Below are 27,753 nucleotides of genomic sequence, written 5' to 3' on the forward strand. Positions count from 1 at the left end.
TTGGCTCCCCCGCACGCGTCGATCAAAGAACAGCCATGTCTGTATTATGGCTCAGATGCGGGAGAGGAGACCTTCGGCTTGACTCGGTTTGACTTCGGGGGGATTTATCGCACGGTTTTACCGCTGGAGAGCAGAGCTGGGATCAGCTGGTGCATCCTCGGAGGAGCTCGGGCCGCGCTGCCTCTTCATCAGCGGGAGATTCACGATGAGGAAGATGAAGAAGATGATGTTTGTTGTCAGACGCTGAGACGGAGCGGAGCCGCTGCCGCTGCTGCTGTTCGCTTTCTGTCGAGCCCTTTAGAAATAAAGAGGGTGTTTCTTCCAGGAGGAGAAAAGGCGGCCAGACGCTCAGAGGATCATCGATGCGATTCATTTCCCCCTGAGGTTGGACGATCACAATAGAAAGGCGTCCAGATGATGTCAGGGAAGCATTTCAAGGCTCAGGAGGTGAGCTGCTGCATCAAGTATTTCATCTTCGGATTCAACATCATATTCTGGGTGAGTCCGGCCTGCACGTGAATCCTCAGCTCCTCTTTCTGAAATGACAGCTTTTTGTTCTCCATCTGCAGCAGCTTTGATTTCTAATCCCCTGTCATCACTTTGTGTTTTTTATTATTTTATTTTTTCCTGCTGTGTGATCACGGATGTTTTCCTCCCCTGCTCCTGATGTGCACTTGCTCCGTGTATCAGCTGCCTTTGTTGTTTTTTCCCCCCGCACCGTGTTGTTTGTGTTGTCAGCAGCATCAGGGTTTCGCTGAAGCTCTGATGAAGGGCTGCGTGGTTTCCTCTGGAAGTGAGATAACATCATCTGTTCGTGTGAGGACATTTCAGGGTGTCACTGGTGTTTGGGTGGAGGCAGCAGAGGCAGAGCAGTAATGATCATCCTGAGTGGAAAAAAAGAAAGAGAAAACAAACCTCCTGTGGTTTGGAAAACACCATTGACCTTATGAGGAATTTCTGGAAGGCCCATTTTTAACCAGACTGGCTTCTTCTGTAGTATACTGAGGAACAGAAGTGGTGTCAGACATAATGGCTCAAGTAATGTAGTTCATTAACGATTCAGACTGGATATCAGGGCAACTCATGATACACGATACACGATACACAATAAACGATACACGATACACGATACACGTTACATGACCGTAACCAGGTTTATGTTACAGCACTAATATGGATAAGGGCTGATTATGGCTGAAAATAGCCCACTACATTATTTTGATATAAAATGAAATTTGCTAATTGTTCTTCAGTTCACCTGTTGTGCTCAATTTGTTCTGTTGCCTTGAGATAATGTGATTTACAGCGAAATGCCCTGAATCCTGACTTGAGTTGTGGATTTGAACTCTTCCACTGTAGGTGGAAACTCGTACTAATCCGCTCGGGCCGTTTTAAAGATGCTTTCTAATGTGGGAGTCTCCAGCTGGCTGCAGACTGAGCTGAGAAATATTTAGTAATGGACCCGAGCCAGGAAACTCTCTCTGTGGTTTCTCTGTGTCCGTGCTTCTGGGTGATCACTACATGTTGCAGTCACAGAAAAATAATCCCGCTCTCTCTCTCTCTCTTCTTGCTCTCCGTCAGTTCCTTGGAGTGGCGTTTCTGGGCATTGGCTTGTGGGCATGGAGCGAGAAGGTGAGTTTTAAGAACACTGTGAATCTCTTCACTCAAAGACATGTGCAAATACTTAAATCCATGAACTAAGTGGTGTCATTTACCTTCACCACTGGTCGTTACACCCGTTTGTCTGCACAGAATGGAAGCAGTGGCTGAATCAGAAAGGAATGTCATGATTTCCGGTGGGACAACCCTGTGAACAATAGGCTCTGAATGGATCTGATGCATTTCACAGATTCATTCATTGTGTAGCCTCAGTAGTGGTTTTGTAACAAGAGGACACACAGTCCAGGGAAAGTCTTGGATTTCACTGAAGACTTTCCAAAAAGAGCCCGTCTGATTTATCAGTTGGCCAATCAGAGTTGGCCGAGCTGAGCCATTCACAGACACGCTGGTATAAGAGTTTATTTTTCTGGATACGCACCAATGAAAACTTTCATTCAACAGAATGAAAAATGCAGAAAGAATTTGCATTTATATTTTATGTAACAAAAGTCAAATAATGTATTTTATAATATGTTTCTATATATTATATATATTTTCATACATTTCTATATATTTTGGTTGTGTGTGTTATCATTTAAACTTTAAAATGTATAAACCCTCAATCTTTGTCAGAAGGGTTTGATAACGACATCTGGCCAAATTTTCTGTATACCTGCAAATTGGTATGGGAATATTTTACGCCCTAATATTGGAATCAGCTCCCAAAAAACAGTCCGGCTCTACTTTTAAAGATTTCGAATATTTTACGATTAATGCTCAACACATGACTGCAACTAAGTACAATTTCCAAAGATAGTAAAAAAATGACAACCACAATTTCTTAAAGCCAGAGAGGAAGTTTTGAAATATCTTGTTTTGAATGAATCCAGAATCCAAAGAGATTCAATTTACTCTCACATCAAACGAAAAAAAAAGCCAAAATCCTCACACGTGAAAAGCTGGAACAGAGAATATTTTACATTTTATTACTTTAGTTCAGCTAACATGCATTCGTGCCAAGAGTTAGATAAGAAGATAAACATTGCTTAGCTTGACTTAACGTAGCACAAACACCAAACTTGGCTCTGTCCAAAGGTAACACAATCCACCTATCTGCACTTTTAGAGCTCACTTATCAACACAACATGTTTCTGTTTGTTTAATCCAAACACAAACTGAAGTGCAATGGAAGGTGCTATGTGCTGGGGTCTCTCTTAGCCAGGAGCTAACCAGGAAGCTACTAGTTTAACACTTTGTTTTAATGTGGATTAAACAAACAAGCTACTGTGTATGAATTTAAGGCCTTTAGAGAGGATTTAGTTAAATCTGGACAGATCCAGGCTAGATGTTTATCCCCATTTCTGGTATTTGTGCTAAGCTAAGCTAACATGCTGCTGGTTCCTTTTACATATTAACTGTACAGATGTGATAGTAGTTTCAGATTGATTCTAGTTTAAGGGTTTATAAGCATGGAAGCTTAGATTTACCTTCGCTAACAAGAATGGATTTAAATCGGATTTCTAACTATTTCTCTTTCAATGACGGGACCCTTCTGTCCATTCACTCTTTTACTTCCTCACCAGGGCGTTCTCTCCAACATCTCGTCCATCACGGATCTGGGGGGTTTCGACCCCGTGTGGCTCTTCCTCGTGGTGGGTGGCGTGATGTTCATCCTGGGATTTGCCGGTTGCATCGGGGCGCTGCGGGAAAACTCTTTCCTCCTCAAGTTTGTACGTTCCCTCAAGCCTTCGTCAGAGGGGGTTAAGTCCTCCATTGGTGTCATAATATTATTAGTGGAATTCAGAGAGCTGTGAATGTTTGTGTATTTTCAGTTCTCCGTGTTCCTGGGTATCATCTTCTTCCTGGAGCTGACTGCAGGAGTCCTGGCCTTTGTCTTCAAAGACTGGATCAAGGACCAGCTCAACTTTTTCATTAACAACAACATACGCGCGTACAGGGACGACATTGACCTGCAGAACCTGATAGACTTCACCCAGGAATATGTGAGCACGATCTTTCCTCATCCTGAGTATTGATTTCACCTCGGTGTTGTTTTAACCTTGTGAGAATCATATACATGAGGTTTTTTTTGTCTGTTTAAACTCGCAGTGGGAGTGTTGTGGAGCGTTTGGAGCCGATGACTGGAATTTGAACATATACTTCAACTGCACTGATTCGAACCCGAGTCGAGAGAAATGTGGAGTGCCCTTTTCTTGCTGCACCAAAGATCCAGCGGTATGTGTCACCAAAAAACACAACTCAAGCCAAAGTTATTAAGATCACAAATTTGTCTCAATGGGCTTTACAATCTGTGCTGCATTATGACACAATCTGTGCTCAGACCCTCATCAAAAACGGACTCTATACTAGGAGGCCAGGTGGAGAAAAGGTGGCTCACTCGGACAAATACTCAGAGAAACTACGGAGGAACTGCAGAGTCCAGTGCATGTCCGAAAGCAGTTATACAAGAGCATTCATACGTCTAGGAGAAGGAAACAAACACTAAGAGGGGGACAGAGAGAGAGATAAGGAGGAGGCTGATCCTGGAGGATGAAGATCCAGATCCAAAACATCTGGAATGAGGCACTGAAAGCCAGGAGAGGGAGAGAGGTCTCTGGACGGCCGATGGTCCAGCACCAGAGAACATGAGAGAAAAGAGACGAGAGACAGAGGAACACCAGGGGAGAGGGGGAGAGAGGGAGAGGGAGAGAGAGGGAGAGAGGGAGAGAGAGGGAGAGGGAGAGAGAGAGGGAGAGAGAGAGAGAGAGAGAGAGAGAGAGAGAGAGAGAGAGAGAGAGAGAGAGAGAGAGAGAGAGAGAGAGAGAGAGATCTTGGATGTTTATGTGTTTGAGGGAATACATAACAGATGTTTAGAGAGATGCAGTGGTCATTAGAAAGTTTACAGTAATCTCGTCTGTAGGACTTGTACTACACTAGTATTAATGGATTCATGAGACTAAGACTGACAGGAGAATGATGACAGGGGACCAGGCCTTAAACAATAAAAGATTTAACTGGAAGTCTCTCTAATTCACAACCAGTTAATACCCTTTTATGGTAAAACACTAAAAAGCCATGGGTGTAATTCGGTGTTCTTGTTTCTCTTAGGTAGAATTTAATCTCTGTAGGTCTCTGTTTAACATGTTGAAACGTTTACCCTGTCTGCAGTTGGAGGGGATATTGTGAAGGTCCTCCCTGTGACAGATAGCCTGGTTATCAGCGTCCTCCAGCAGCCTGACTGACGTTGTCGGCTGTCATGGCTGACTTCCAACAGGATGTCCAGGCCTCAGTGTTTAGACCTCTCTGACTCTGCCAGCGCAGCAAAGCGGCTGGGAGGAGTTCACTTAAATCGTGGCACTTTTTTTGGCAGAAAACTGCTGTCCACTGTGAAAAGCAGTGACAGCAGCAGAACATTTACCACAAAAGTCTGTTTTCATCTGCTGACATAAGGACGTGCCGTTCCAGCGAGGTCACCCTCTTTCAGAGAAACACCTCATGATGATTTGCACCAACAGGAAATGAAGATAACACCATGTTCCCGGATGTTAACACACCCAGTGAACACTGACTTCTGCGTGTGTCAAACATTAGACACACCAGAGCATCTTTAGGCCAAGTTTTATTATAACAAATCAGTGTTTTGTTCTAATGTATATTTTAATTATGATTTCATGTCACTTGTTGCTGTATGCAGTTTATGTTCATGTGCTGCTTATGTATGCAGCACATGACGCCACAGGCAAATTATAAAGCGAGTTGATAAGACAAAGCTGAGGCTGGAGTTTTTCTATATTTTTTTACTTTCATTAAATGCCATACAACCAGTTAACAGTTAATAAAATGAACAAAACCATCAGTGAGAAAAACTATGTAACCTGTACTTTGACATTTTAGTTGGGTCCATGTCCCACTATTAACATAGAGGAGGCGAGATTTATGACCATACTGCAGCCAGCCACCAGGTGGCGATCGAGATGCTTCAGCTTCTCTTTTGAGGGGCCATCATGTCGTCCATATACAGGCAGCATCAACTCACTAAGCTCACTTTATATTTCTGTAAATATCTTGACTTGAACTGACTTCTCTTCACAGGAGGACGTCATCAACACTCAGTGTGGATACGACATCCGAGCAAAAGCGGTGAGACAACTCTTAGCAGAACCTGAGACCCCCCCTTGTCTGAAACCATAGTGGAGCCATAAAACAGCACGAGGAGTGTGAGCTGCTCTCGCTTATTTTACCTCAGTGAAGTTTATATGTCTAGATGAGGTCACTAGGTTCCCCACCCCAGGAACAATATTCCTCTTTCACTGTGTTCCCCCAAAACTCCCCACTCCCCTAAAACACAGCAGCTGGCCCTGCATCAGTACACTGGCTCCTGTGGTATTACTCATGCTGCAGCAATGCAATGGGAATTCAAACCCCCTCCGCGCATCATTAGCTTTGGCCGTACTCCACAGAAGCATAATGTAAGGGGAAGGCTCTGTTTGTTTTCTCGACTTTAAAAAAAGGCAGAGTGGAGCAGTTTTAATGAGTCAGAGAAGGAAAACAGCGAGTGGAGTGTGTGTGTGTGTGTGTGTGTGTGTGTGTGTGTGTGTGTGTGTGTGTGTTGTGTGTGTGTGTGTGTGTGTGTGTGTGTGTGTGTGTGTGTGTGTTAACAACCAGGTAATGAAAATAAGAATAATGTGGTACCATTTTAAAAAAAGCTTCATAAAAATGTTGTCAGCTGTACAGTAATTCTAAGATTTTAAGCTTTTCAAGGATTAATAAAAGTAAAAGCCCAAACATTTCATCTGCATGTGATTATCAGGCTGTATTATTGGTCTGACCGGTGTGTTTTGTTCTTCCAGGACTCTGAGCAGCGAACTTTCATTTATATCAAAGGCTGCGTCCCTCAGTTTGAGAAGTGGCTTCAAGACAACCTGACGGTGGTGGCAGGCATCTTTATTGGGATCGCGTTACTGCAGGTGAGGAACAGTGTCAGCGGTTTGCTCTGACATCTGATCTCTGTCGACTTCTCATCAATCTGACATGTCGGTTTGTTTCTTTGGTCTCAGATTTTCGGCATCTGTTTGGCGCAGAATCTCGTGAGTGACATTGACGCCGTGAGAGAGAGTTGGTGAGTATCAACAGTTCTTTAAATCAATTCAGGGAAATATGTACTTGGACTGACTTGGACAAATGGATTTTGAGACTGATGTAGTTCAGGTTGTGGCCTTTTCTAGGGTCCTTACTTAAATCACCTTGCAAGAAATCTCCACTCAAAGCAACGCTATGTAACTTTTACCCAGTAACAGCGCCCCCTGCAGCCACACGTGGTGATTCATTCTGTTTGGCTCTGTGTCTGAGCACTCGTGTTGTTTACATGTCGAGAAAAAACAAAGTGTGTCAATGGGTTAACCGTAGCTCTGACTGCGTATAGTCCCACTTTTAGAACTAGAACTAGGGCTGGGTGATAAAACAATATCAATAATGATCACAATATAATTCTCATCAGTAGCAATATAACAAAAGTCCAGTATATATCTGTAAAGTCCATTGTGCAACCACATCGAGGAGGGATAATCCTAAACCACAAAGAAGAGTTTAAAACCACAACCTTTACTCAGGAGCAAGAATTTGCCTTTAAACTAAAAAATAAATAATAATGTGACATTTATTCTGATGATTATCAATATTGACTGATTTGAAAATGTTATCTTGATAAGATTTTTGGCCCAGTCCAAACTGAAACTCAACTGAATGGTGAAGAGCTGCAGTTGTATCAAATACACCAAAGTCTGTTTAGAATTCTTCATACTATAAAAGTTTCCCTGAATATTGTAGATAAACACTGGTTTTGAATGTCTTTTAAACTGATCTACTGTTCAGCATTACTCTTGAACAGGAGATGGTTCCCTCTCACCAATGTTACATAGAGCAAGTAGATCATGTCCAGGGTGGGGAGTGGGAATGAAAGAGGCTCCATTCTCCTTATTCCAAGTCTGTAAACCATCAAACTCATTTTAAAGCTGCTTTTTTTTAAAGTAAAAAGTTGCATAGTGTTGCTTTAACCTTAGTAACCCCCTCAAAGAGCTGTCAGCAAGTCTTGTTCTGTATCTGTGCATTTTATTTCTCGATTGTTCTTAAAACTGCCCACTTGCTTTGTGCAGTTTGTTCACCTAAGACCTCCACAGAGGCACCAAAGGCAAGACGGATGTACCAGGTTCGTACTACTCTGTTCCATCATTAACATTTCAGAATAAACTAATCGACCCCATCCCTCCCCTGCGGGCCGCATTATACTGAAAGTTTGTTTCTTCTGCAGGACTCAGCAGTTTGGACAACAGCACTGAACGGAAATAAATCAATCAGTTGATGTGTCCAGCAAAGACGAGTCTCTTTCATATGTACATAGTAAATCTTAGAGTTATTTTTAGAGTTATCCGTGGCCTGTTTTTGAATGAAGAACCACCTCTGAAATGTGCTGTAGCTCTTTATGCAGTATAAATGCAGTATTGGCAGGTGTGACGACACACAGTGTGGGAGACCAGCCTGTGATGATGATGGAACTTGTAGACGGGACATGTGAAGGTATATTTGTCATTTTCTCTGAGGTAGCACTTCGTTTATAAAAGGCTCGTGGTTTTATACGTCTCACAGCTGCAGGTTTTTAACACTGCATGTTAGGGTTGTGTACAGAGCTGAAGTGATTCTGGAAATGCACTGCATGCCTTTTGTCTACTTGTAGGACATTGGCTCTCCTAACTTTATTTCGTTGATGTAAAGTATTTTAAAAATATATTTGTCACTAGAATCGGCTGGTTAGCACTTTGTTGAATGTTTAATTAGGGAAATTTACTTAAAAGCTACGGAGAGTTTACTTTAAAATGTATTTGCATATTTGGGTTGAAGACACTCATATCATAGAGATATATACAGATTCGTGGGGCTGAGGTAGAAATACGAAGGGAAATCATGGATGTCGTAGGTAAAATTGCAGTTTGTATGAGTTTGGCAGTGACGTCAAATCTTTAAATATTCTGAAAGAAATTAGAAGATGCGGCATGTAAATAATAATTAAAAAAAAACAACTCAGCCTTATGCACTTTAATCTTCATATGAAGTTATGATGCTCATTGCAGTCACTCAGTTTATGTCACGACTGACTATTTTAGTCACGCAGCTGCCACTGGAGGGGGCACTTTCCTTAAAAAATACAACTTTGAAACTGCATCTGTAACTTTATGGTGCTTCACATTTGTCAGATTCATCTTGTCCAAAAGCAGCCTGACAGAAAAAAAATGTTTCAGCACATTTTAAGTGTTGTGCCGTTCCTTGCACATTTACCTTTATCCCTTTTATCAGTGTTTATTCTTTAATTTTTCTCAAATTTCTTTTAATTGTTGTTAATTGATTTGTTTCTTTGATGAAATCTGCCTAAATGATGGTGTACTTTTTGTTGTCATCCCCCCCCCCCTGTTTTGATCTGTAAGTTTTCACTGGAAAATAAGGAAACAAGCTAATTCCAAGGCTCATAAACAAAAGACGTGCTGGCAGCTCCTGATGAACGTAGAAATACTTTATAAATACATCTTGTTGTACTTGAAATCAGAGCACACGGACGCTCGCACCAGCATCATTTTTAACTGCAAACTTGGAAACTAAGATACAATTTATATGCTTTGACTTTTACACATTATAATCTACAGTATAACAGAACTAGACGTGTTCCCATACCAGCATCTGAAATGCCTCTGATAGTGCCGAAAATGCCGGGTCAGGCATCGGCGAAGTACGCAAATCTATGTACCGATGCCACGTCTTTAAAATATATTAGTTTCACCCGGATAAACGTGCTAATTTCTTTTTCCCCCGAAATGCAAATAGCTCGAATCTGAAGTCTTGCATCCGGTACACGTCGCAGTTTTACAGTGTGACGATTCAGCTAGTATTTTAATTTGCTCTGGCCAACGCTACACTACTGGAGTTCATTTTGTCTTTGCTGCCCAGTCGCACAACTTTTAACAGCGACATGTCGCATATGCAAGAGTTCAGTTTTGAGCTATTTAAAGAAAATTATAGCTGTTTATGCCCTGATTTATATATATGTGTGTTCTTTTACAGTTAAAAGCTTCTCTAAGCAGAACAGGAGCATGGAAGTATAAGCAGCCTTTTCTAGTATTAAGTGAAGGTTGCACAGCTTTTCCTGAACCTACACAAAGGATGTTAAACAGTATATGTCTGCAGTTTGAAATCTTCTGATCAATGTACAAAGCAGCCTCATGTCAAATATCTTTATTTCCCCACTAAAGAGCTTGATATGATTGTTGGTGTTTACTGATCTCACTCTTTCTTACCACTCAGTGCCATACTTGTACCTTCTACATACCCCTGATGATTTTGTTTCATGTGTACTCCCAACACTTGTAAATGAACCGTGACAAGTTGTAAATATATATCTTAAATAAATGTGTTTCTTTCTACATTTTTGTCTGTGTGGCAATGTGATGTTTTTTTGTTGCTCTCTGTCACACTTATACATGCAACATTTATTTTTTCTAATAATTCTAAAAACAATAAAGTAAAGCCTTTTACCCAGAGGCCCATGGGATCAGGGGGCTTCCTGGATCATTCAGTAATGATAACAGGACAAACAATGGAGGGTTTACTGTGGACAAAAGTCACTCACATCCACACAAACACAACCAAGCCAAGGAGGTTATCATCCCTTTAAAACCAGTGACACACACACATATCGTCCACATCCTCTCACCTCCACCACAACAACAAGCTGTATTTAAAGATGGACGGCATGGCAGCTCCCTGACAGTGAAGCCAAATGGTCTTGATTGCCACCTGGTGGCTGGCTGCAAAGTCCACCTCAAGTATTTTATTCTCAAAGATGTTTCTGTCATTTTAGGTAGTTCACAGTAATGTTACATTTTTCCTTTAAGGTTGGTTGATTAGTTTATTAGTTATGTTTGGTTTTAATTCGTTTTTTGATGTTATAAAAAACGGGTGAAGTGTGTGTTGGTGGGAGCTCGCTACAGCAGCTTCATCCCCCTTTGCTACTGAGCACACTCTGACTCCAAATACGCAAGATGGCAGCATTTGTATTCAATATGTTTCTGCTTCATGTCCGGATCGTGGGAGGAAGTGGAGACGCGTCATCAGTGTGTAGTTTATATACGGTAGATGGTCACATCCCATCCAGATACACGCACTCTTTTCTTTCCACACATCACAGGTATTTAGCTATTTAAAGTAGATAGGCAGCTCAGATAAGTGTGTGTTTGCAGTGTTATCAGCAGCTGGTTACAAACCTCTGATCTGACCTTTGACCAGATACCTCAGAGTCACTTGCAGCTCTTCTCTGGACTGCATAGAAAAACAACATCAGACTCACTGCTGCTGATGCAATCAGTCTTCCTCTCAAACGCTTTCATTCACTCTGCAGTTGTTGTTTATCCTGGCGACATGATTGTGGTTTGATATATAACCCATGTAATGAATTAATGTGTGTGCAGGCGTCTCATCCAGATGTTAGATGTATTCGAACCAAACGCTACAGTGAATTTCATTTATCATCACACAACCAGAGACGTCGCTATAGTAACGTTGTGTCTCCTGAAAACAGTTTTCACACAGTAGAAGTCTGCTGAGCTCTGTCGCCCCATGAAACTTTTAGACTCCCTGTCCCGAGAGCCCCCAGTGAAAATTGACTTTGTGTAATTGACCTTTTCATTTTTTGAATGATGTTTCTTCTCTCCACTGGCTCCCGCTTGGTTTGAGAACTGATTGTTGCCATATGAAGTTAATATTGCTCCATCTTAGAATAGTGACCTCTTAGGCTACATGTTGCTTCATCGAAACTTGTGACTGGAGGTCATTATGATACAATGGGTCCCTGGGCATGTACAAAGCGCCCCCTGGCTGAAATCTCCCTCTGACTTCATTGTGTGGTCATGTTCTGTCGTTGTGTAGCTGTTTTGTGTCCCTTCATGGTCATTATTTTGTCTTTATGTGGTCATTTTGCATCCCTTTGATCATTTTGTTTGTCTTTATGATAATTTTTCATCTCTGTGGGATGTTTTATCACTTTGCAGTCATCTCAACAATTCACTGTACTTGGTATGATTGTGTATCTGTTTATTTGAATATATGTTGTTCCATTATTTTACATTGTTTTGTAACCATTGTAATTGTTTTGTACTTTAGTGTATTCTGTTCTGTTTTTGCTATATTTGGTTTATATTTATAACTTTGACCTGTGTCGCAAAATGAGGGGGAAATATTTCATTTTTTTAGAGGCAGTACTCCTCCCCCAGTGTGGCCACAGGTCATGACATACTTCCTGTGAAGGATGATCAGTGTTCAGGGGAGAAGCTCAGCAGCAGCTCCATGACTTCTGGCTGAAGTTGGACACTGACATCAGAAGTGTTATCTACGGACAGAGCAGCTTCCTGACAGCTGGAGACGTCTCCATCTTCAGGAGAGTGAGAGTCATCAGATAAGCAGAGGAGAGCTGATCCTCTGTCTGTCTTCAGATTCACCCACAGAGGCTGCAGACCAGTAAATACAGAGGGAGACAGTTAATGTCAGCAGACAAACACTGACACCCACTGGCTGGATTTAGTTTTGCTTCATACTGTTATTGACTCCTTTCTTGAGTTCTGTGATAAATCAAAACTTTAACAATAATAGTAGTACATTTCATTTATATAACACCTATACCCAAGACAACTTTTGCCAAGTAGGAAAATGAACAATAACAATGAAACAAACAAAGGACAGAAAGTTATGGTAAAAACTAAAAAACTAAAACACATTGTTAAAAAGTAGCCTACTTGACTGAACTTTTTTAGTTTTTTACCCTAAGAACAGTTTTGTATACCACAGTTTAACAGCACAGGAATATAAAATGCTTTATACAAGGTTTAAAAGGCATCATGACAAATTATAAAAGCAATAATGAGACAACTGGAATGGTGCTCACCTCCACCGAGGTTTAACACATATCACATCCTTTTCAATCAAGTTTCATTGTTTTCTGTCAGGAGTTTTTGCCGAAACCTGCTAAGTAAAACAAAACAAAACCTCCTTGGCAAAGGTAATACAAAAAGCATCTGGAGTGCAATTAAATAGAGTTAGAGAGTTGAATAAAATAAAATAATAAGAAATTAAAGTTCAGTGAAAACAGTGCAGTGTAAGAAACAGGTGAGAGAAACATTGAGTGAGTGTTTGATCTATTCTGTCGAAACAGAGACAGTTGAGTGGGTGTGAAGAGGTTTTTCTCGTCCTAGTGATGAAAAATGATTAATGGGAAAGTGAGGGGAACTTTAAGGGGACCTTTCAGGTGATTGGGGCCTTTGATCTAACCTCATCCATCCATTCACATGTTAATGATGAGGAACACCAGTGGAATAACAGCTGGAGGTTGCAATCCTCCATCTCCCACAGCTCAAACATTTTGTTTGTGAGCTCATATAACAAATGAACAAAACGTCTATTCATTTTCTGGGACACAGGCTGAAATCTGCGAAACCTTCGGTCGTCCTCAGCTGCTGCAATATGAGCTGGAGGGCTGGTTCCTCAGTGAGACTGCCCACTTCCTCCACCAAGACTCACCAGTGACAAAGTACTGACTGTTCATCCTGAGGAGGAATTGGGTGAAAGGTGCTAAACATGAGGACGTCTCTCCGCCACCTCCTGGTAAATATACATGCTTCTTCATGAATTCTATCGAAAATAACATCAACCTATTGTTTGCTGACATTTGCATCTGGAAACTTTAACATCCAGACGTCAAGTCTCACTTACTGATGAGCTGAATGATCAGATAATCCCATTACATTGATCAATCAGTCAATCACAGCCGGCCCACTGTAATAAAAGAGGGCACCTGGCTGCATCTGCCAATAGCAGAGGTCCCTGTGGAATCAGTGCGGCCCCAGGTTAATCATTCGCTGGTTATCTCGTACTTAGTACTTGAGCGTGGAGTTTGGAGTCTGCCCTCCTCTGTGATAAAACCTGACAGGAGAAGATCGGACCTGCTTTGCCTTTCTTTTTTTGGCCCTCTGCTGCTACTGACACTGTCTCTTTTCCTCTGTGTGTGTGTGTCGGTTTTGATCCATCTGGCTGCAGACAGAGGACACACGATGTTACCTCTTGTTGTGTTCTTGCTTTGTACAGCTGTCTCAGCTTCTGCCAAAGGTGAGTGGATGATATGTTGTGACTTTTGTTATTTATTTTTCTCTGTGTGCTTATTTACTTGGGATGTTTGGAGGTGAGCGGATCCTCTTAGTTAATCTCTTATAAAGAAGCTAGAAAATAATCTAGGTCAAAAACATTTATCCTCCAAAACAGCTGTAAAACAGTCAAGGGAAATAATGAAACAGAAAAGTATGTAGTATGTAGTAAGTAGTTTTGCCTCTTGAAATATCTCATTTGGTTTTTGACTAAAGACAAACTGATCCAGATTCATTCATTCATTTATTTGTCGAAATTAGCTCCACGTCCCCCAGTGACCGGTGAAGAAATCATATACTGACACGTCAGTCTGTCTTCCCTCGTGGGCCTAATGTCATATCTGCCCAAGAGCCTGTCGTTAATAGGTTCAGAGGAGAGATTATTATCTGCAGCACACTGTGAACACACCCAGTGATTGAATCACCTCAGTAGTGCATCCTGGGAGGGTCTTTCTGAAAAGGAACTGAAAACAGGATGAGAAACAGAGTGGTGTGTTTAGCGGAGGTCAAATTCTGAAAAATACAAAATGTTTTTAAGAAGCTCCGAACACAGAAGGTACGAGATTTGTGTTGCTGTGTGAGTTACTTTGAAGAGCGTATACCTTTACCGGTCTCCTTCGATTCAATCAAGCAGCAGCAGCTTTCACACACTCATAGTATCAGTTCCCTAAATCTGCCCTTTTTTAACAACTAGATCCATGAATTATTCCCTGTGAAAATCGTGAAAACGCCCCATCATACAATGAGAAAGAAGATTATAAAACAAATCCTGGGTTCGACCCCTGATCTGGATCTGCAACAAAAGTTTACTACTCTAAGTTTGCTTTTCTGCTGCTCAGTGTGATTCTCACTTCAGCCTCATTTTAGTTTCTATTTTTATCTGACATATGATTCCAAATATTTCTCCTATAGTTTACAAGGAGAAAGAGGCGAGACAAGACATTTAGCGAGTCATACTTGAGACTTAAGGGAGATATAGAGAGCCATTAATACATTTAGCAAGGCATCTCCCTTAAGTCTCCATGTATCTCCCTTAAGTCTCAGGTATGACTCACTAAATGTCTCGTCTCACCTCTTTCTCCTTGTGAATCTTAAGAGAACAATATGAGAAACAAGTCGGACAAAATAGAAAGTTTAATGAATTAAAATAGGAAGATACAGCTAAAGACTAAAATGAATATGTTTTAAGGTGCTGACGTGAAGTGAAACCAAACGATTGCTCTGAAGAAACCCATTAAATATTACTTAACAGATGCAGCGATTCTTTTGGCAAACAATAGTAATAAAAAAATAGATATAAAGATTCTGCACAGTTAGACCTTCAGTGTCTCCACACTGCAATAAGATAACAGTCGAGAGTCTCTCTGCAGATGACTCTGACTTCCTCCGCTCATGTGTGTGTCCTGTGTTTCTTCAGGTGGTGCTGCAGGACCCCGGCTCAACAACAACCAGCTGTACAAATTCAGCTACACCACAGAGGTGCTGGTGGACAAGGCCCGGGGGTCGAGAGAGGGCAGCACCGGATACAGGATTTCAAGTGATGTGGACGCCAACCTGGTGTGGAGGGATCCGAGCAACAAGGACGACCAGCTGATCCAACTGACGGTACGAAGAGAGACAACAGAATATCATTATGTGGTGCATTTATTAAACTTTCAATTAACTGACTTTTAACTGTAAACAAAACGTTGAGTCGGCTCACGCCCTTTTCTTCAGAGTAACTGATGGTGTGAAAAAAAGAACTGGAGGCTTTGAATGATGAGATGAATCTCTGTTGAATAGATCTCAAATGTGAGGCTGGAGCCTGCGTCCCATCGATCTGCGAAGAAGAGCGTCCTCCATGGATCAACAGTCGAAGGCGTTATGGGGAAAACTAAACTGGCAGCTCTGACAAAACCTTTCATGTTGCATCTTAGGAATGGAAAGGTGAGTTAAGAGACTTTCTTTTCAGCCAAAGCATCATTTTCATCATTTTTAGGATTTTTAGCCGTGCAAAAGTCAAAATCCTTGGTATTTAAACAAAATACATTGATATAACATAAGCTACAACTTGTATCATCTGTACAAGCTCTTATTGTTGAGAAAGTTTCTCTTATTTTACTATCAAAGTAATTTACCTTTTACCATTAGGGGGAATATTGTTGGCAAACATTAATGTATTCACTCCAAGTAGTACTTCCTGAGTAATATATGTAATATAATATTCACCCTAACCCATAATTTTCAACCTTACCCACTTAACCTCAACACTAACCTGTAATTAGTGGCATTTGTATTGGACAGTAAGAAAAAATATAAGAAACTGCTCAAAAGACCTGTGATTGTACACATTATGTTTTATTTCTATTGTCAACCAATTAAGAGTCTTATTCGTTTGAGGGATATTTACTTTAAGTGACATTAGAAGTTCAGAAGCCAATTGTAGTTGTTGTCTTCAGTGAATTATTACGTTTCACTTTTTGTGTGCTGGAGTGGTGATGCTGGCAGGGGAAATCCCAGGTGTGTGTGTGTGTGTGTGTGTGTGTGTGTGTGTGTGTGTGTGTGTGCAAAGGTCAGCAGGTTCAGAGGGTCAGTGAATGATAAGACGTCATTAGTTGTGAGATTTTTGAGCTTCAGCCAAACTCATCCTCTGTTCTCATGTCATATCATCCAATAATAAATGAGCAATACGCTGGTTGTAAGATATGCCATTTAAAACCCCTGGAGAAAAATGATATGATGGTAAATACTGCTGAGGAAACTGTTTCCAAGAGTACAAATACAAATGTTTTGTACTGCAACCTACAGTGGAGCATATAGACCTGTCAACATCAAACTGAACATATTGCATCTTTCTCATCGCTGGAGAGTTGTGGCCTGGGCCTGAGAAGAACCCATTCAAATTTGGTGCAGATGTACATTAAGGGGAAGATCCAGGATTTTTCACTTTCTTTAACTATGTTTTGTGACAACATGAATCATTTACAAATTTGAGACCACCTTCTTTTTTCTTTATATTTCCTGTTTGGCCCTGGTGGAGGTATGAGCTCTATTGAGTGTCATTTCAAATTTTAACAAATTGTCTGAGTAGTTTCTTATCTCCATATGAGAAAACAATATTTAAATTTCCCTAATGTAAAGCAGCACTTACATGTTGGCTTAGATTTCACCTATTAGGCTCAATGTTGGTCTAATGTTTGGACGAAGGAGCCGTTGTTGTGTGTGTGTGTGTGTGTGTGTGTGTGTGTGTGTGTGTGTGTGTGTGTGTGTGTGTGTGTGTGTGTGTGTGTGTGTGTGTGTGTGTGTGTGTGTGTGTGAAACATGATAGATCAGTGTCTCCCCTGGTGTTGTTGGTTATTTATAAAAGTGGCAGGCTGTGGCAGATACACAGAGCAGCAGTGGACAGTCTAATTCTGCTGCTCCTATCTGATGTTGTGGTTGAGCGCCACAGATAAATTACATACTGTATAGGCGACGGTGTGGGGTGATGTAATCCGCCACTTTTCTACACTCATGACCAGGACACGAGTTCATTCAACCAAAGTGAAACGTCATGGGAGAGCTGGTGGTGTGATGTGATGTGAATGTGTTGTTTATTAGACGATGACTCAAAAACAAATAAAATGTTCTAAAAGAAGTTCACAGGTCAGGGCTGTGTGCTCATGTTTTACCAATTACATGCTTCTATTACACCTGACTGATACAGTAGCATGACCCATGATATAATTTAGCTTGTCATTATCATTAGTAATATCATTATCGTTATCCTTTTACGTTGGCAGATAAGTACAAAAACATTCCTGTACAGAATTTAAAGGTGTATTTAAGGTAATTTAAAGAGAAAATTAAGTTTATTTTTTAACTTCACTCACTACAATTGTCCAAGTAATAATTATCATAAATGTTTATTTATATTATATATTTATGCTGAAAACAACATTGGTTGATATATCATTACAAGATTTTTCTTCAACCTATTAAATATCATCATCCGCCGCCATTATCCCGTATTAGTCAAACTCTAGTTTATGTTTGGGATTTATTCTTTCTCCAAAAGCAATGTGCTAATACCAAAGTATTTCTGCTGTGTTTTTGATCTGCACTTCAAAGAATATATGTTCTTTTTATATGTAATGATCTGTAAATAGGACCTGATGTCATGTGTCATGTGCACAAGTGTGGAGGGAAAGCTGACACCCTCACAGCCTTTGTGGGTTGCAGCACGTAGGTACAGGGCTGCATCAATAGCTGCTTTACCTACAGTGCATGTAAAACTTCCACAGTTGAAATCATAAAATTCTGTTTAACATGTTGCTTTCTTTTCACACATCTGCTGTAGGCTAAAGCATTTTATTCCTACTGGGCTGAGCCTGTCACCATCAAAAACCTGAAGAGAGGGCTGGCCAGCTTACTGCAACTACAGCTCAGTACTGGGAAGGTCATCGAGGTAAATTGCGCGACAATTCTCCCGTCGCATTTATGTACTTATTTTATATTTGAAGACATGTAACATCTTGACTTGTGTCTTTGAACAGAACGATGTGTCTGGACGGTGCATAGTCGCGTACAAGGCAGCTCAAGGTCAAGTGACGAGAACCAAGAACCTGGAGACGTGTAAGACGGCCGAGACTGGATTCACCACACACAGTCAGGTCAGTCAGCGTCCACAATTTAGACTGTATATAAAAATGGACACTGTCCAGAAATGAAGCCAAAATATCCCAGATACGAACGCTGCCATCTTGACATCATTTGTCTTCGGACCTCATGTCCTCACGTCCTATTTACTCCTTGTGTCAAGGTCTCGCTGATACACGAGCTCGAGCAATTGCAAGTCAATCTCAACTGACTATCATGACATTTTATAACATCAGATAACTAATTAAAACCAAAATGTGATAAGAACTATCCAAAATGACAGAAAAAAACCTTTGATAGAATTTCATGTGACGTGCATTTTGACTTATCATTGGGTCAATGTCCTATCCACTAACATGGTGGAGGCAAGGTTTATGACCTATACTGCAGTCAGCCACCAGGGGGCGATCGATACACTTTGGCTTCACTTTTGGGGAGCCGTCATGTCGTCCATCTATAGAGTCTCTGATCAGACAAACAAACTAAATTGTGCTAAAATATGAATGTTGCTGAATCGCTCATCCCGTGTCGACATGTCCCCCTTCAGGTCTTGGGTGTGAACAGGAAGTCCAGTTCTGTCACAGTGTTCACTCTTGAGGATGGTTTCATCCGCTCTGCCGCGGCTGAAGAAATCCACTTCCTGGGCGTTAACGTTCGCAGAGCTGTGGCAGCTAGAGTCGTGTCCAGGTAAATACCTTACAAGCACATAAATCTGCTGTTCTGTGTCTCGTATGAGCAGACTGTACATTTGAATTTTCTTGTTTTACAGGCAAAGCCTCACACTGACAGGCACGGGGGCTGGACCTCTGGAAGCTGCTGGGAAAGACGCCGCCGGGGTCGTCAAGTCAATCGATGACAAACTGGCAGCTGTTGGTATCGTGGCTGAGAAGTTCAAAGCCCAGTGCAAGGGTTGTCCATCAGTGAGTTCACACCTTCACTTTCATACTTAAAAATAGATTTAGGAGCTCCTGCCTGCAACTCTGCATATGTAAGAATAATTCTGGCAAATCTATGCCTTATTTTTGTCGTTTTGTTCAAGACATGAAAGCACAAAGATGATTCTTCAGGTTTTAAACAAGGTCCTTTGAGTTTGGCTCAACCAAATATTTTTTTAAAAACCTGTCTCACTGACTTATCACTTGTCTTTATTGACATAGACTGACTTATTCTAAACAATATCACTGCATGACCGCCCCTCATTTTAGCCACGGGCAACCAGAGGGGTGCAAGTGTGCACTGAAGGAAAAATTTGAAATGTGCTGGTTACTATTTATAAATTCTTACAAGTCATTATAAGTTGCAGGATATGAAGTCTTTCAGTATTTTTTCTTATGCAGTTTCAATAAGATCTCTGCAGAACATTATTCAATCAGTAAACTTTACATTTCATTCCCTTTTGAGTTTTCCTGAATATTATTACAAATTACTCTTAAAAAGCACCACTAATTAATGGATACTGTATATAACTGTACTGTAATTAGTGACTGAAGAAGATCTGTCTTCTAATCCCCTCTCCTGGGTCTGTCCTCCTAGCTTTTTGAACATTGGCAGACTGAACAGAAGCAGCTGGAGCCAGCGAGCCTGTCCAAATCCATGGCTCCACGCAGCTTCCTGGCCCTCATCCAGAGCATTCGGAAGGCGTCCAAGGACGAGATCCTCAAAGTCCTGAAGAGTGCCAGCAAGACATCTCTGTAAAGCAACCCCTCCTCTTTTCCTACATCATTTACCTCCTGTTGACACCACCGCTCTGCTGTTCCTCTGAATGATCTAAGAGGATTCACTTATTATTACTCTGTTTTTATGTCGCCCTGCTGCTACCAGACCTCAGGTGGTGGATGCTGTGACCTCCTCCCAAACTGCTGCGTCTCTGGATGCCATGCTTCAATTCCTCAACTTCACCGACTCCAAAGGTTTGGTCCTGCAGGAGAGATTTCTCTACGCATGCGGCTTCGCTTCACATCCCAATGAGAGGATGCTCCAGTCTCTGCTGGTGAGTGGCATGTAGTTGTCAGTAGTTAATGACATGAACATTTTCTATTTTATTGTTTTGTGTCTTTTTTTGTTTGTTGCCGTGTTTTGCACTTCAGAACCACGCGACATATATACATTTTTGCCCCAAAATATGGTCATGTTTGAAACATGTTGGGAAATTTTGACAAATTCGTTTTGAGAATCAAAAATCAATTTGTGATATTCATAAATTATATGCCAGCATGTAATGTTTTCTATGAATTCTAATCAGAATTGTTTCCTTTTCAGGACATTTCTAAAGGAAAGATCGGCAGCCCTGACATTAAAGAGTCGGTGGTGATCATTATGGGAGCCCTGATCCACAAACTGTGTAAGAAAGGAGAGTGCAACCTACCGGTAAGTGGAAGATACCATCTGAGAAGATACAAACACAAATTCATTCAAATTCACAACTTCATATTAAATCTAAAGCAGCAAAGTTTATTTTGAAACACGCGTTTTATGTCAGGATGTAAGATATGTTGGATTGTCTGAACCTTTGATGAAACCTCAGTGGATCCATGAGCTGACTGACGACCTTCTTGTGTACGTTTACCTCTCAGGCCGTGGTGCAGGTGAAGAGGCTGATTTTGGACGGCCCTGACAGCACAAAGGTGGCATCCGAGGTGCAGATGTACCTGCTGGCTCTGAAAAACTCTCTGCTCCCCGAGGCCATTCCCATCTTCACCAAATATGCAGAGTCAGAGGTGGGAGCCTACAGCACCATCGCCCTCACCTCCCTGCAGAGATACGACATCGAGCTCATGACCGATGAGGTACGCAGCAGTAAACATTTAGTTTGATCTGATGTGTGTTGATGTGAACAATGTGTGGATTTAATTAGCGTCGAACAGAATCTGAATCCATGTACTTCCCTTTCACCTCAGGTGAAACGGACAGTGAACAGGGTTTACCACCAGAATCGACGCATCTACGAGAAGAACGTGCGAGCTGCTGCTGCGGACGTCATCCTCAGTAGCAACCCGTCCTACACCGAGGTCAAGAACCTGCTCCTGTCCATCGGAAACCTGCCTCATGAAATGAACAAGTACATGTTGTCTAAGATCCAGGACATTCTCCGCTTCCAGATGCCTGCCAGGTGTGTTGAGGGAAATCCAGTGGAGTAACACAGATTATATACTTTTTGATAGAAAGTGGGTAAAAACTGACATTGATTTTCAAAACTGCTTTCTACATTTTTCAGCAAAATCATACGCCAAGCTATGAAGGACATGAATTCCCATAACTACAACCGGTTTGCTAAAGTTGGGTCATCATCTTCCTACTCAGGATTCATGACTCGTAAGTAATCAACCGTTTTCTCTAAGCCATAGACTATAAACAAAGATGGACGACCCGGCAGTTCCTAAAAGTGACGCCAAACCATCTTGATCGCGCCCTGGTGGCTGACTGCATTATAGCTTTAACATGTTTGAGCCCATTAGACTGATCATGGAGCCCTGTTCCTCCAGGTTCCTGTGCAATAAGACTTGTAACATTACAGCTACATAGATGCTAAGTGAGTACTTTTAATGATTAACTTGAGCACATGAATAAACCAGAATTCCATTCTCTGCAGAATCTGCTGACGTGACGTCCACATACAGTTTGGACATCCTGTATTCAGGCTCTGGGATCCTGAGGAGAAGCAACATGAATATTTATGGTGCTAGTAAAGGAGCAATGCTACATGGACTGCAGGTGAAGAAATAACAGAAATTATTAGATATGAATGATTGTACGATCAAATTTAAATTTCAGGTCGTGTAAGTGAAATTTCCTAATTGGTAAGATGTATGGGTATTCTAGGTGGCAATTGAGGCGCAGGGTCTGGAGTCGCTGATCGCTGCCACACCCGACGAGGGAGAGGAAAACCTGGAGTCGTTTGCCGGAATGTCGGCGCTGCTGTTCGATGTCCAGCTGAGGCCCGTCACATTCTTCAAGGGCTACAGTGACCTCATGTCCAAAATGTTCTCCATGACCGGGGATCCCATGAACGTAGTGAAGGGTCTCATCCTGCTGACTGACCACTCTGAGGTAACGAGTCACGACCATGAAACAAGCGAACTCTGGTGGTGGGAATCAGGGCTACACGTGTTGGTGTGTCAACACTTTCTGACTTCTCTGCCCTGTCTGTGGCGCTGGTCACCAAATCCACTGGTTCTGACAAAGACTCAAATCTTTTAGATCACAAATACATGTTTTCAGTTTTGAAGCCTTTTCAGCCTTTCGTAGTATTTTAGTAAACAGTAACAGTGCATTTCTTCGGGGCTATTGTTCTTTGGATAATGAATGGGGGACTGACTCAAATGATAAATAGACTATGGCTACATTGGGAAAAACTCATAACTTAATTTGGTCTTTTCATAGGATTAGATGAAAATAAAGAAATAAAGAGTATCTTTATATAGCACTTTTCCAGTCTTGATGATTTACCCAAAGGGCTTTACAGTACAAGTCACATTCACCCATTCACACAGACATTCATACAACGCTTCACACAGCGCTTCTTCTATCACTCACCATACATACACTATCTGCACAGTCATCAAGGGTTCAGTGGCCCATGGACACTACAGAATCAATCAAACCCCCGACAATGACGCTAGTGGACGACCCTCTCTACCTCCTGAGCCACAGCCGCCAATGTCACCAGTCCTAATCCTTAACCTTAAAACATATTCTGTATGAATAAGATAAGATAGGATAAGATAAGATGATCCTTTATTTGACTCACTATGGGGAAAGTTGGTGTTACAACATATAGGGGACAGTAAAAAAGTACAAAATATCAGTACAAAAGTATTAAATGTGTCAACATACAATATAAACATCAGGAAATATAAGAAATTTGAAAACAGGATTGCACCGACTATTGCTCAGTTTGATGAAATCATGCCTGAATCCCAATTATCAATTATGTGTTAAAATCTAGAGTGCAACATAATCAAATCTTCCATTGTTTATTTTCTTCTCATCTCCGGTCCAGGTCATCCAGCTGCAGTCTGGTCTGAAGGCCAATGCAGAGTTTCAAGGAGGGTTAGCGATCGATATCTCTGGAGGCATGGAGATCAGTCTGTGGTACAGAGAGTCCAAGACCAGCGTCAACAACAGGTACGTTCCAGAGACGATGCACTCTGCCGCCGCAGCAGGTGCTTTTGTCCAGTGGCCAAACTTAGTCGCCTGACAACCTATAACGTACTGTTACGTGCTACATACTGTATGTGGGTCACAGAGTCGAGAACAAGTGCTGAACGATAGATTATCTCACTGGGTGCGTTTGTGAAGAACTATATGTACAGGGTGATCTAACAGAGGGCAAAGGCCTTTGTGATAGACAGATAATTCCTAGAAAACGAACCTTTGTGACTGCTGCGAACAGATTCCTGTGGATGGTGGATTCATGTGAACTTTAGAAAGGCTATAAGTACCGTCTGATTCATTTCTTCCACCGGCACGTTGGACATGCTCCAATATGGTGCCTCACACCTGTCTCATTTCTACGTTTGTGTGGACATGACATCAACTCTGTCCAGCTCCCTATTTTAAAACTTTACAGTCAATGGCAGCTGAAAGCAGAGCACGTCATTACACCAGTGCCTCTTAACTTGCTGCATCTGGTGATGAAAGCAGGTTTGAACAGCACTGCTGCAGGTTTTATAAACATTCATATATGGTGAGATTTTCTAAGCACTTTGTCATATTCTTCATATTCTTTGACTTAAATACATCTGAGAATTTTCTTTGCTAACTGGAAAATAATATTTTTTTTAGTCTAAACTTTTTTCAGCCTGTATATTGCACTGGCAATGCATGCACATTTGAATCTATATATAGAGTATATAGACATATAACCATATGATTACACTTGCAATATTGATGCATTAAATGTACAGCCCTATGTGTAAACTTTCATCACAGATTGACTTGCAAAACATGGAAATGAAAGAATATAGAAATCTAAGTTAGGTGCAACAAAAAAATCCATGATTCTGGGAGATTACAACACAATAAATATATAAATACAATCCATATTTTTTGACCAGCATTACAGGAAAAATGAGATTTAATGTGATTTAAGACATGTTCTCAGTTTCTCTGCACTTCATCACTGTCACATGGGTTTCAGAGGGTCTTGGGTTTGCACTGCAGAACGATCTGACCCGTGTGTGCAGGGGAATGGCAGAGGCAGGTGAATGGATCAGCATAGTTGTACCTCTTCCACTCTGATAATAGACTGGCAGGCTATCTATAGACGCAGAACAAACCACACTGGCATCTCTGCCAAGGCATGTCTCCATGAGCAAAGTTACAGAGGTTGGATTTTCAACAGGTCTGGCACAGACTTGGAACCTAAGGTGAAGTTGGCACACGGTGGTTAAACTCTCTGCTTGTTCGGTGTTTGAGCTTCTGAGACACTGGAACACAAACATGGCCTCAAACAAGGAAATCAAGGGGCCAGTGTCAGAGAAAAGTTATTTTGAGCCTATCAAGAGTAACTTACAACTAAAACAAAAGTGTAACACCTGGTGTCCAGCAGCATTGAAAAAAAAAGTCAAATAAGTCTCATAATCCATGGTTTGTTGACAACTGTTGATGATTGAGCACTGAGAAGGAAAAGAGATTAACAGACCGCTGTAACCTGTCAGTTGTTTTAGATCGCACAGGGAAATGATAAGCCTGAGTAAAGAGAGGTAGTCCTGCCACATTTAGCACCCACAACTCAGCTCTGCTACAGCTCTGCACTGCTTTGCGATGGGACAACACCGGATGTTTGGAAGTGGGGGGAGACAATGTGGGAAGACACGCACCAAAAGGCTTTGTCTGAACCGAACCTGTGGCCACAGCACGAGGACTCAAGCCTTTGAATGCCGGGTGCCTGCTAGCTCATCTGGTAGCATGAGTGAGCTAGCAGCTGAGCTTGTGGGCGCCCGAAGACAAACATGTTTTGGGGGAGTGAAGGGAATTATATGGTTTGATGCATCGTGAAGCATGTTCGATTTATCCAGAATTCATTGCAAAATTGCAAATTTTGTGCAACGGATGAATTCAACTATATTCATAGTCTGTCTTTGTGAAACCGGCACAATGTGTTAGCTTTGCCCGTTTAGCGTATTTTAACTTGACTTTCCCCTACTTGTGGTTTCAGAGGAGCGCTCGTGGTCACTGGTAATGTTACAGTGGACATGGACTTCATGAGAGCAGGTGTGGAGGTCAGCTTTGAAACAGAGGCCTCGCTGGATTTCATCACCACTGTCCAGTTCTCTGAATATCCCTTCTTGGTGTGCATGCAGATGGACAAAACTACCTTCCCCTACAGGTACTGCACGACCGTCTCAGTATACAAAAGATTAATTGGGGTTTAAATATTGAATCAACAAAACCTAACTTGTGACTCTTAATATTCTGCTTTCAGTGAACACCTGACCAGATATGAAAGCCTGTCATCAGGTAAGAACGTGATGACGCGCAAGAGCAAGAAGCAGCTGCTCCCCGGCTCTGAATTCCCTCTTCACCAGGAGAACTCGAACATGTGCAAGAAGATTTTTGACTCCAGCTGGTAGAGACAGCACGCGCTGTGTCCAGGAGCTAATGTTCACTCAGAGAGGATTCATTGCATTCAGACAGCATAGCACACCTCAGCCTCCAGCAGTGAATGACTGCAAGAGGGGAAATTGGTGAATGTTTTTTGTAACAACACATGCTGTGTTTACATTCCTGTGAGTATTTAAGTGATTTTAATTTGACCTTTTGTTTGAAATCGGGAATTCTTGCATTGTCTTTATATGGATTTCTTTGAAAATGTATTTATGACAGGCACATACTGAATGTTTTACTTGATGTGTAATACTCAGCACGAATGGTACCAATGTAATTTTTCCCCAGCACAGCTACAGTGAAGATGTAGAGTGCATGTAAATATCACACTGGAGATAATGAATTAACTTCCCCATGAACAGAAATTCTCTTTTTAGTTAACATTCCTTTGTTTTTTAATTAAATGTATTTAATGTGGAGGAGCAGTTCAGTGTTTTATTTATGCATTCATCATCTATCTATTCATCCATCCATCTGTCCATCTATCCATCCATCCATCCATCCATCCTTCCTTCCTTCCCCTTTTGTTGGCAGATGAAAATTATATCTATAAAACAATGAATCCATCAACACTTGAAACTATTTTTTGTACATTGCTGCACCAGCTGAACTTGTGTTTCCATATTTAGGGATCCGTTTGTTTGATTTGTAATCGACTGACAATAAACATGAACTGGAAACACTTGGAAATACCTTTGACTCTTGGCTCATGGATTTAGCGAAACAGTTACAAATGTTGTTCCTTTTGTCTTTAAAGGGACATTCCACATATTTTCCTTGTCAAAGTCAGTTTATTTGTCATGATGAGTGCTGCTTAGAACATGAGTAGATTATTGTACATAATATATTTATTTAAAGTACGTTATAATGTGGCTTAAAATCCACAAATGTATATTTAAAAATATTGTGTTAAATTGCCTTTTGAATACATTTTATGATCACAAACCTTAAGAGAGCGTATGTCTTGATGTCAAATAAAGTTGACAGAAAAGCAATACATTTACCAGTGGATGAATCCGATTTGATCCTCTTACTTTCCACCACTGCTTATGGTTTGTGACCAGCGAAACTAAATCATTAGCCTCAACTGTGCTCTGTTTTAGTGCCAGTTAGCGATGTTAGTATCCCTAAGAAGATGAACTATTATCATGAATTCGTTAAATAAAGTATAATGTCTGCTACACATCAGTATATTAACTTTGTCAGCATGAGCGTATTAGCAGGCTAACATTATAAGCTAAAGGCATTGCAGGCCTCACAGAGCTTGATAATGGCTCTAGACTCAGTTGTGCTTATTGAAAATCTGTGTTTTCTTCTGATGGTTTCAAGTGTAGAAAGAGATGAGATATTTCAAGATGGAAAACTAAAATTGACCTTAGATCTTATCGCACAGATTTTAAAAGGTACGTTTTTCGTTGTGCTCCACGTTTTAAAGATTCTGTCAGCAGCATTAGCTTCACTAGTAAACAAGTTTTTATTGGTAGTTTGTGACAAAATGTTCCTGAGTGTCCTAAGTGCATCTTGTTGATCCAGGTGAGGCAATCAATCTTGACTTTTCTTGTGTCACAGCGGTGACATCAGAGCCCCTGCTGGCATCCAAACACAACAACTGGGCCTTAATGTAGATTCTTTAGAAACCACCGAGAGCAGCTGGGGCCAAACCAGTGTCTGCCAGTCTCGCTGCATCCACGGCAACCGA

At 41.3% G+C, this 27,753-nt stretch overlaps 2 protein-coding genes across 2 annotated transcripts; both read left to right on the top strand.

Annotated features, from left to right (window-relative positions):
* The first annotated feature begins 18 nt into the window (after nt 1-18).
* On the top strand, nt 19-10,064 carry LOC118116443 (tetraspanin-5). The gene is made up of 10 exons (XM_035168144.2): nt 19-498; nt 1,582-1,632; nt 3,183-3,329; nt 3,432-3,602; nt 3,709-3,834; nt 5,692-5,739; nt 6,450-6,566; nt 6,657-6,718; nt 7,752-7,804; nt 7,907-10,064. The coding sequence occupies exons 1-9, from the start codon at nt 415-417 to the stop codon at nt 7,762-7,764; spliced, it is 819 nt and encodes a 272-aa protein (XP_035024035.1). The 5' UTR covers nt 19-414; the 3' UTR covers nt 7,765-7,804; nt 7,907-10,064.
* Nucleotides 10,065-13,204: 3,140 nt separating this feature from the next.
* LOC118098027 (microsomal triglyceride transfer protein) lies at nt 13,205-26,746 on the top strand. Its single transcript, XM_035141410.2, has 19 exons — nt 13,205-13,293; nt 13,726-13,794; nt 15,247-15,434; nt 15,612-15,755; nt 18,148-18,255; nt 18,344-18,460; nt 18,994-19,133; nt 19,216-19,366; nt 19,980-20,137; nt 20,268-20,436; nt 20,706-20,813; nt 21,020-21,232; nt 21,344-21,555; nt 21,661-21,758; nt 22,036-22,157; nt 22,266-22,493; nt 23,446-23,570; nt 25,606-25,776; nt 25,873-26,746. Exons 2-19 carry the CDS (start codon nt 13,740-13,742, stop codon nt 26,018-26,020), a joined length of 2,655 nt encoding a protein of 884 aa, XP_034997301.1. The 5' UTR covers nt 13,205-13,293; nt 13,726-13,739; the 3' UTR covers nt 26,021-26,746.
* Nucleotides 26,747-27,753: the final 1,007 nt, after the last annotated feature.

This window comes from Hippoglossus stenolepis, chromosome 2 (genome assembly GCF_022539355.2).
Source record: "Hippoglossus stenolepis isolate QCI-W04-F060 chromosome 2, HSTE1.2, whole genome shotgun sequence".
NCBI lineage: Eukaryota > Metazoa > Chordata > Actinopteri > Pleuronectiformes > Pleuronectidae > Hippoglossus > Hippoglossus stenolepis.

Bases quoted from the DNA above. Each gene is read 5' to 3' on its own strand.
- LOC118116443 (XM_035168144.2), top strand. From the start codon at position 415: ATGATGTCAGGGAAGCATTTCAAGGCTCAGGAGGTGAGCTGCTGCATC. The intron at 499-1,581 runs GTGAGTCCGGCC...GCTCTCCGTCAG, and splicing joins GATTCAACATCATATTCTGG to TTCCTTGGAGTGGCGTTTCT. The intron at 1,633-3,182 runs GTGAGTTTTAAG...CTTCCTCACCAG, and splicing joins TGTGGGCATGGAGCGAGAAG to GGCGTTCTCTCCAACATCTC.
- LOC118098027 (XM_035141410.2), top strand. From the start codon at position 13,740: ATGTTACCTCTTGTTGTGTTCTTGCTTTGTACAGCTGTCTCAGCTTCT. The intron at 20,437-20,705 runs GTGAGTGGCATG...TTTCCTTTTCAG, and splicing joins GGATGCTCCAGTCTCTGCTG to GACATTTCTAAAGGAAAGAT. The intron at 23,571-25,605 runs GTACGTTCCAGA...TTGTGGTTTCAG, and splicing joins AAGACCAGCGTCAACAACAG to AGGAGCGCTCGTGGTCACTG.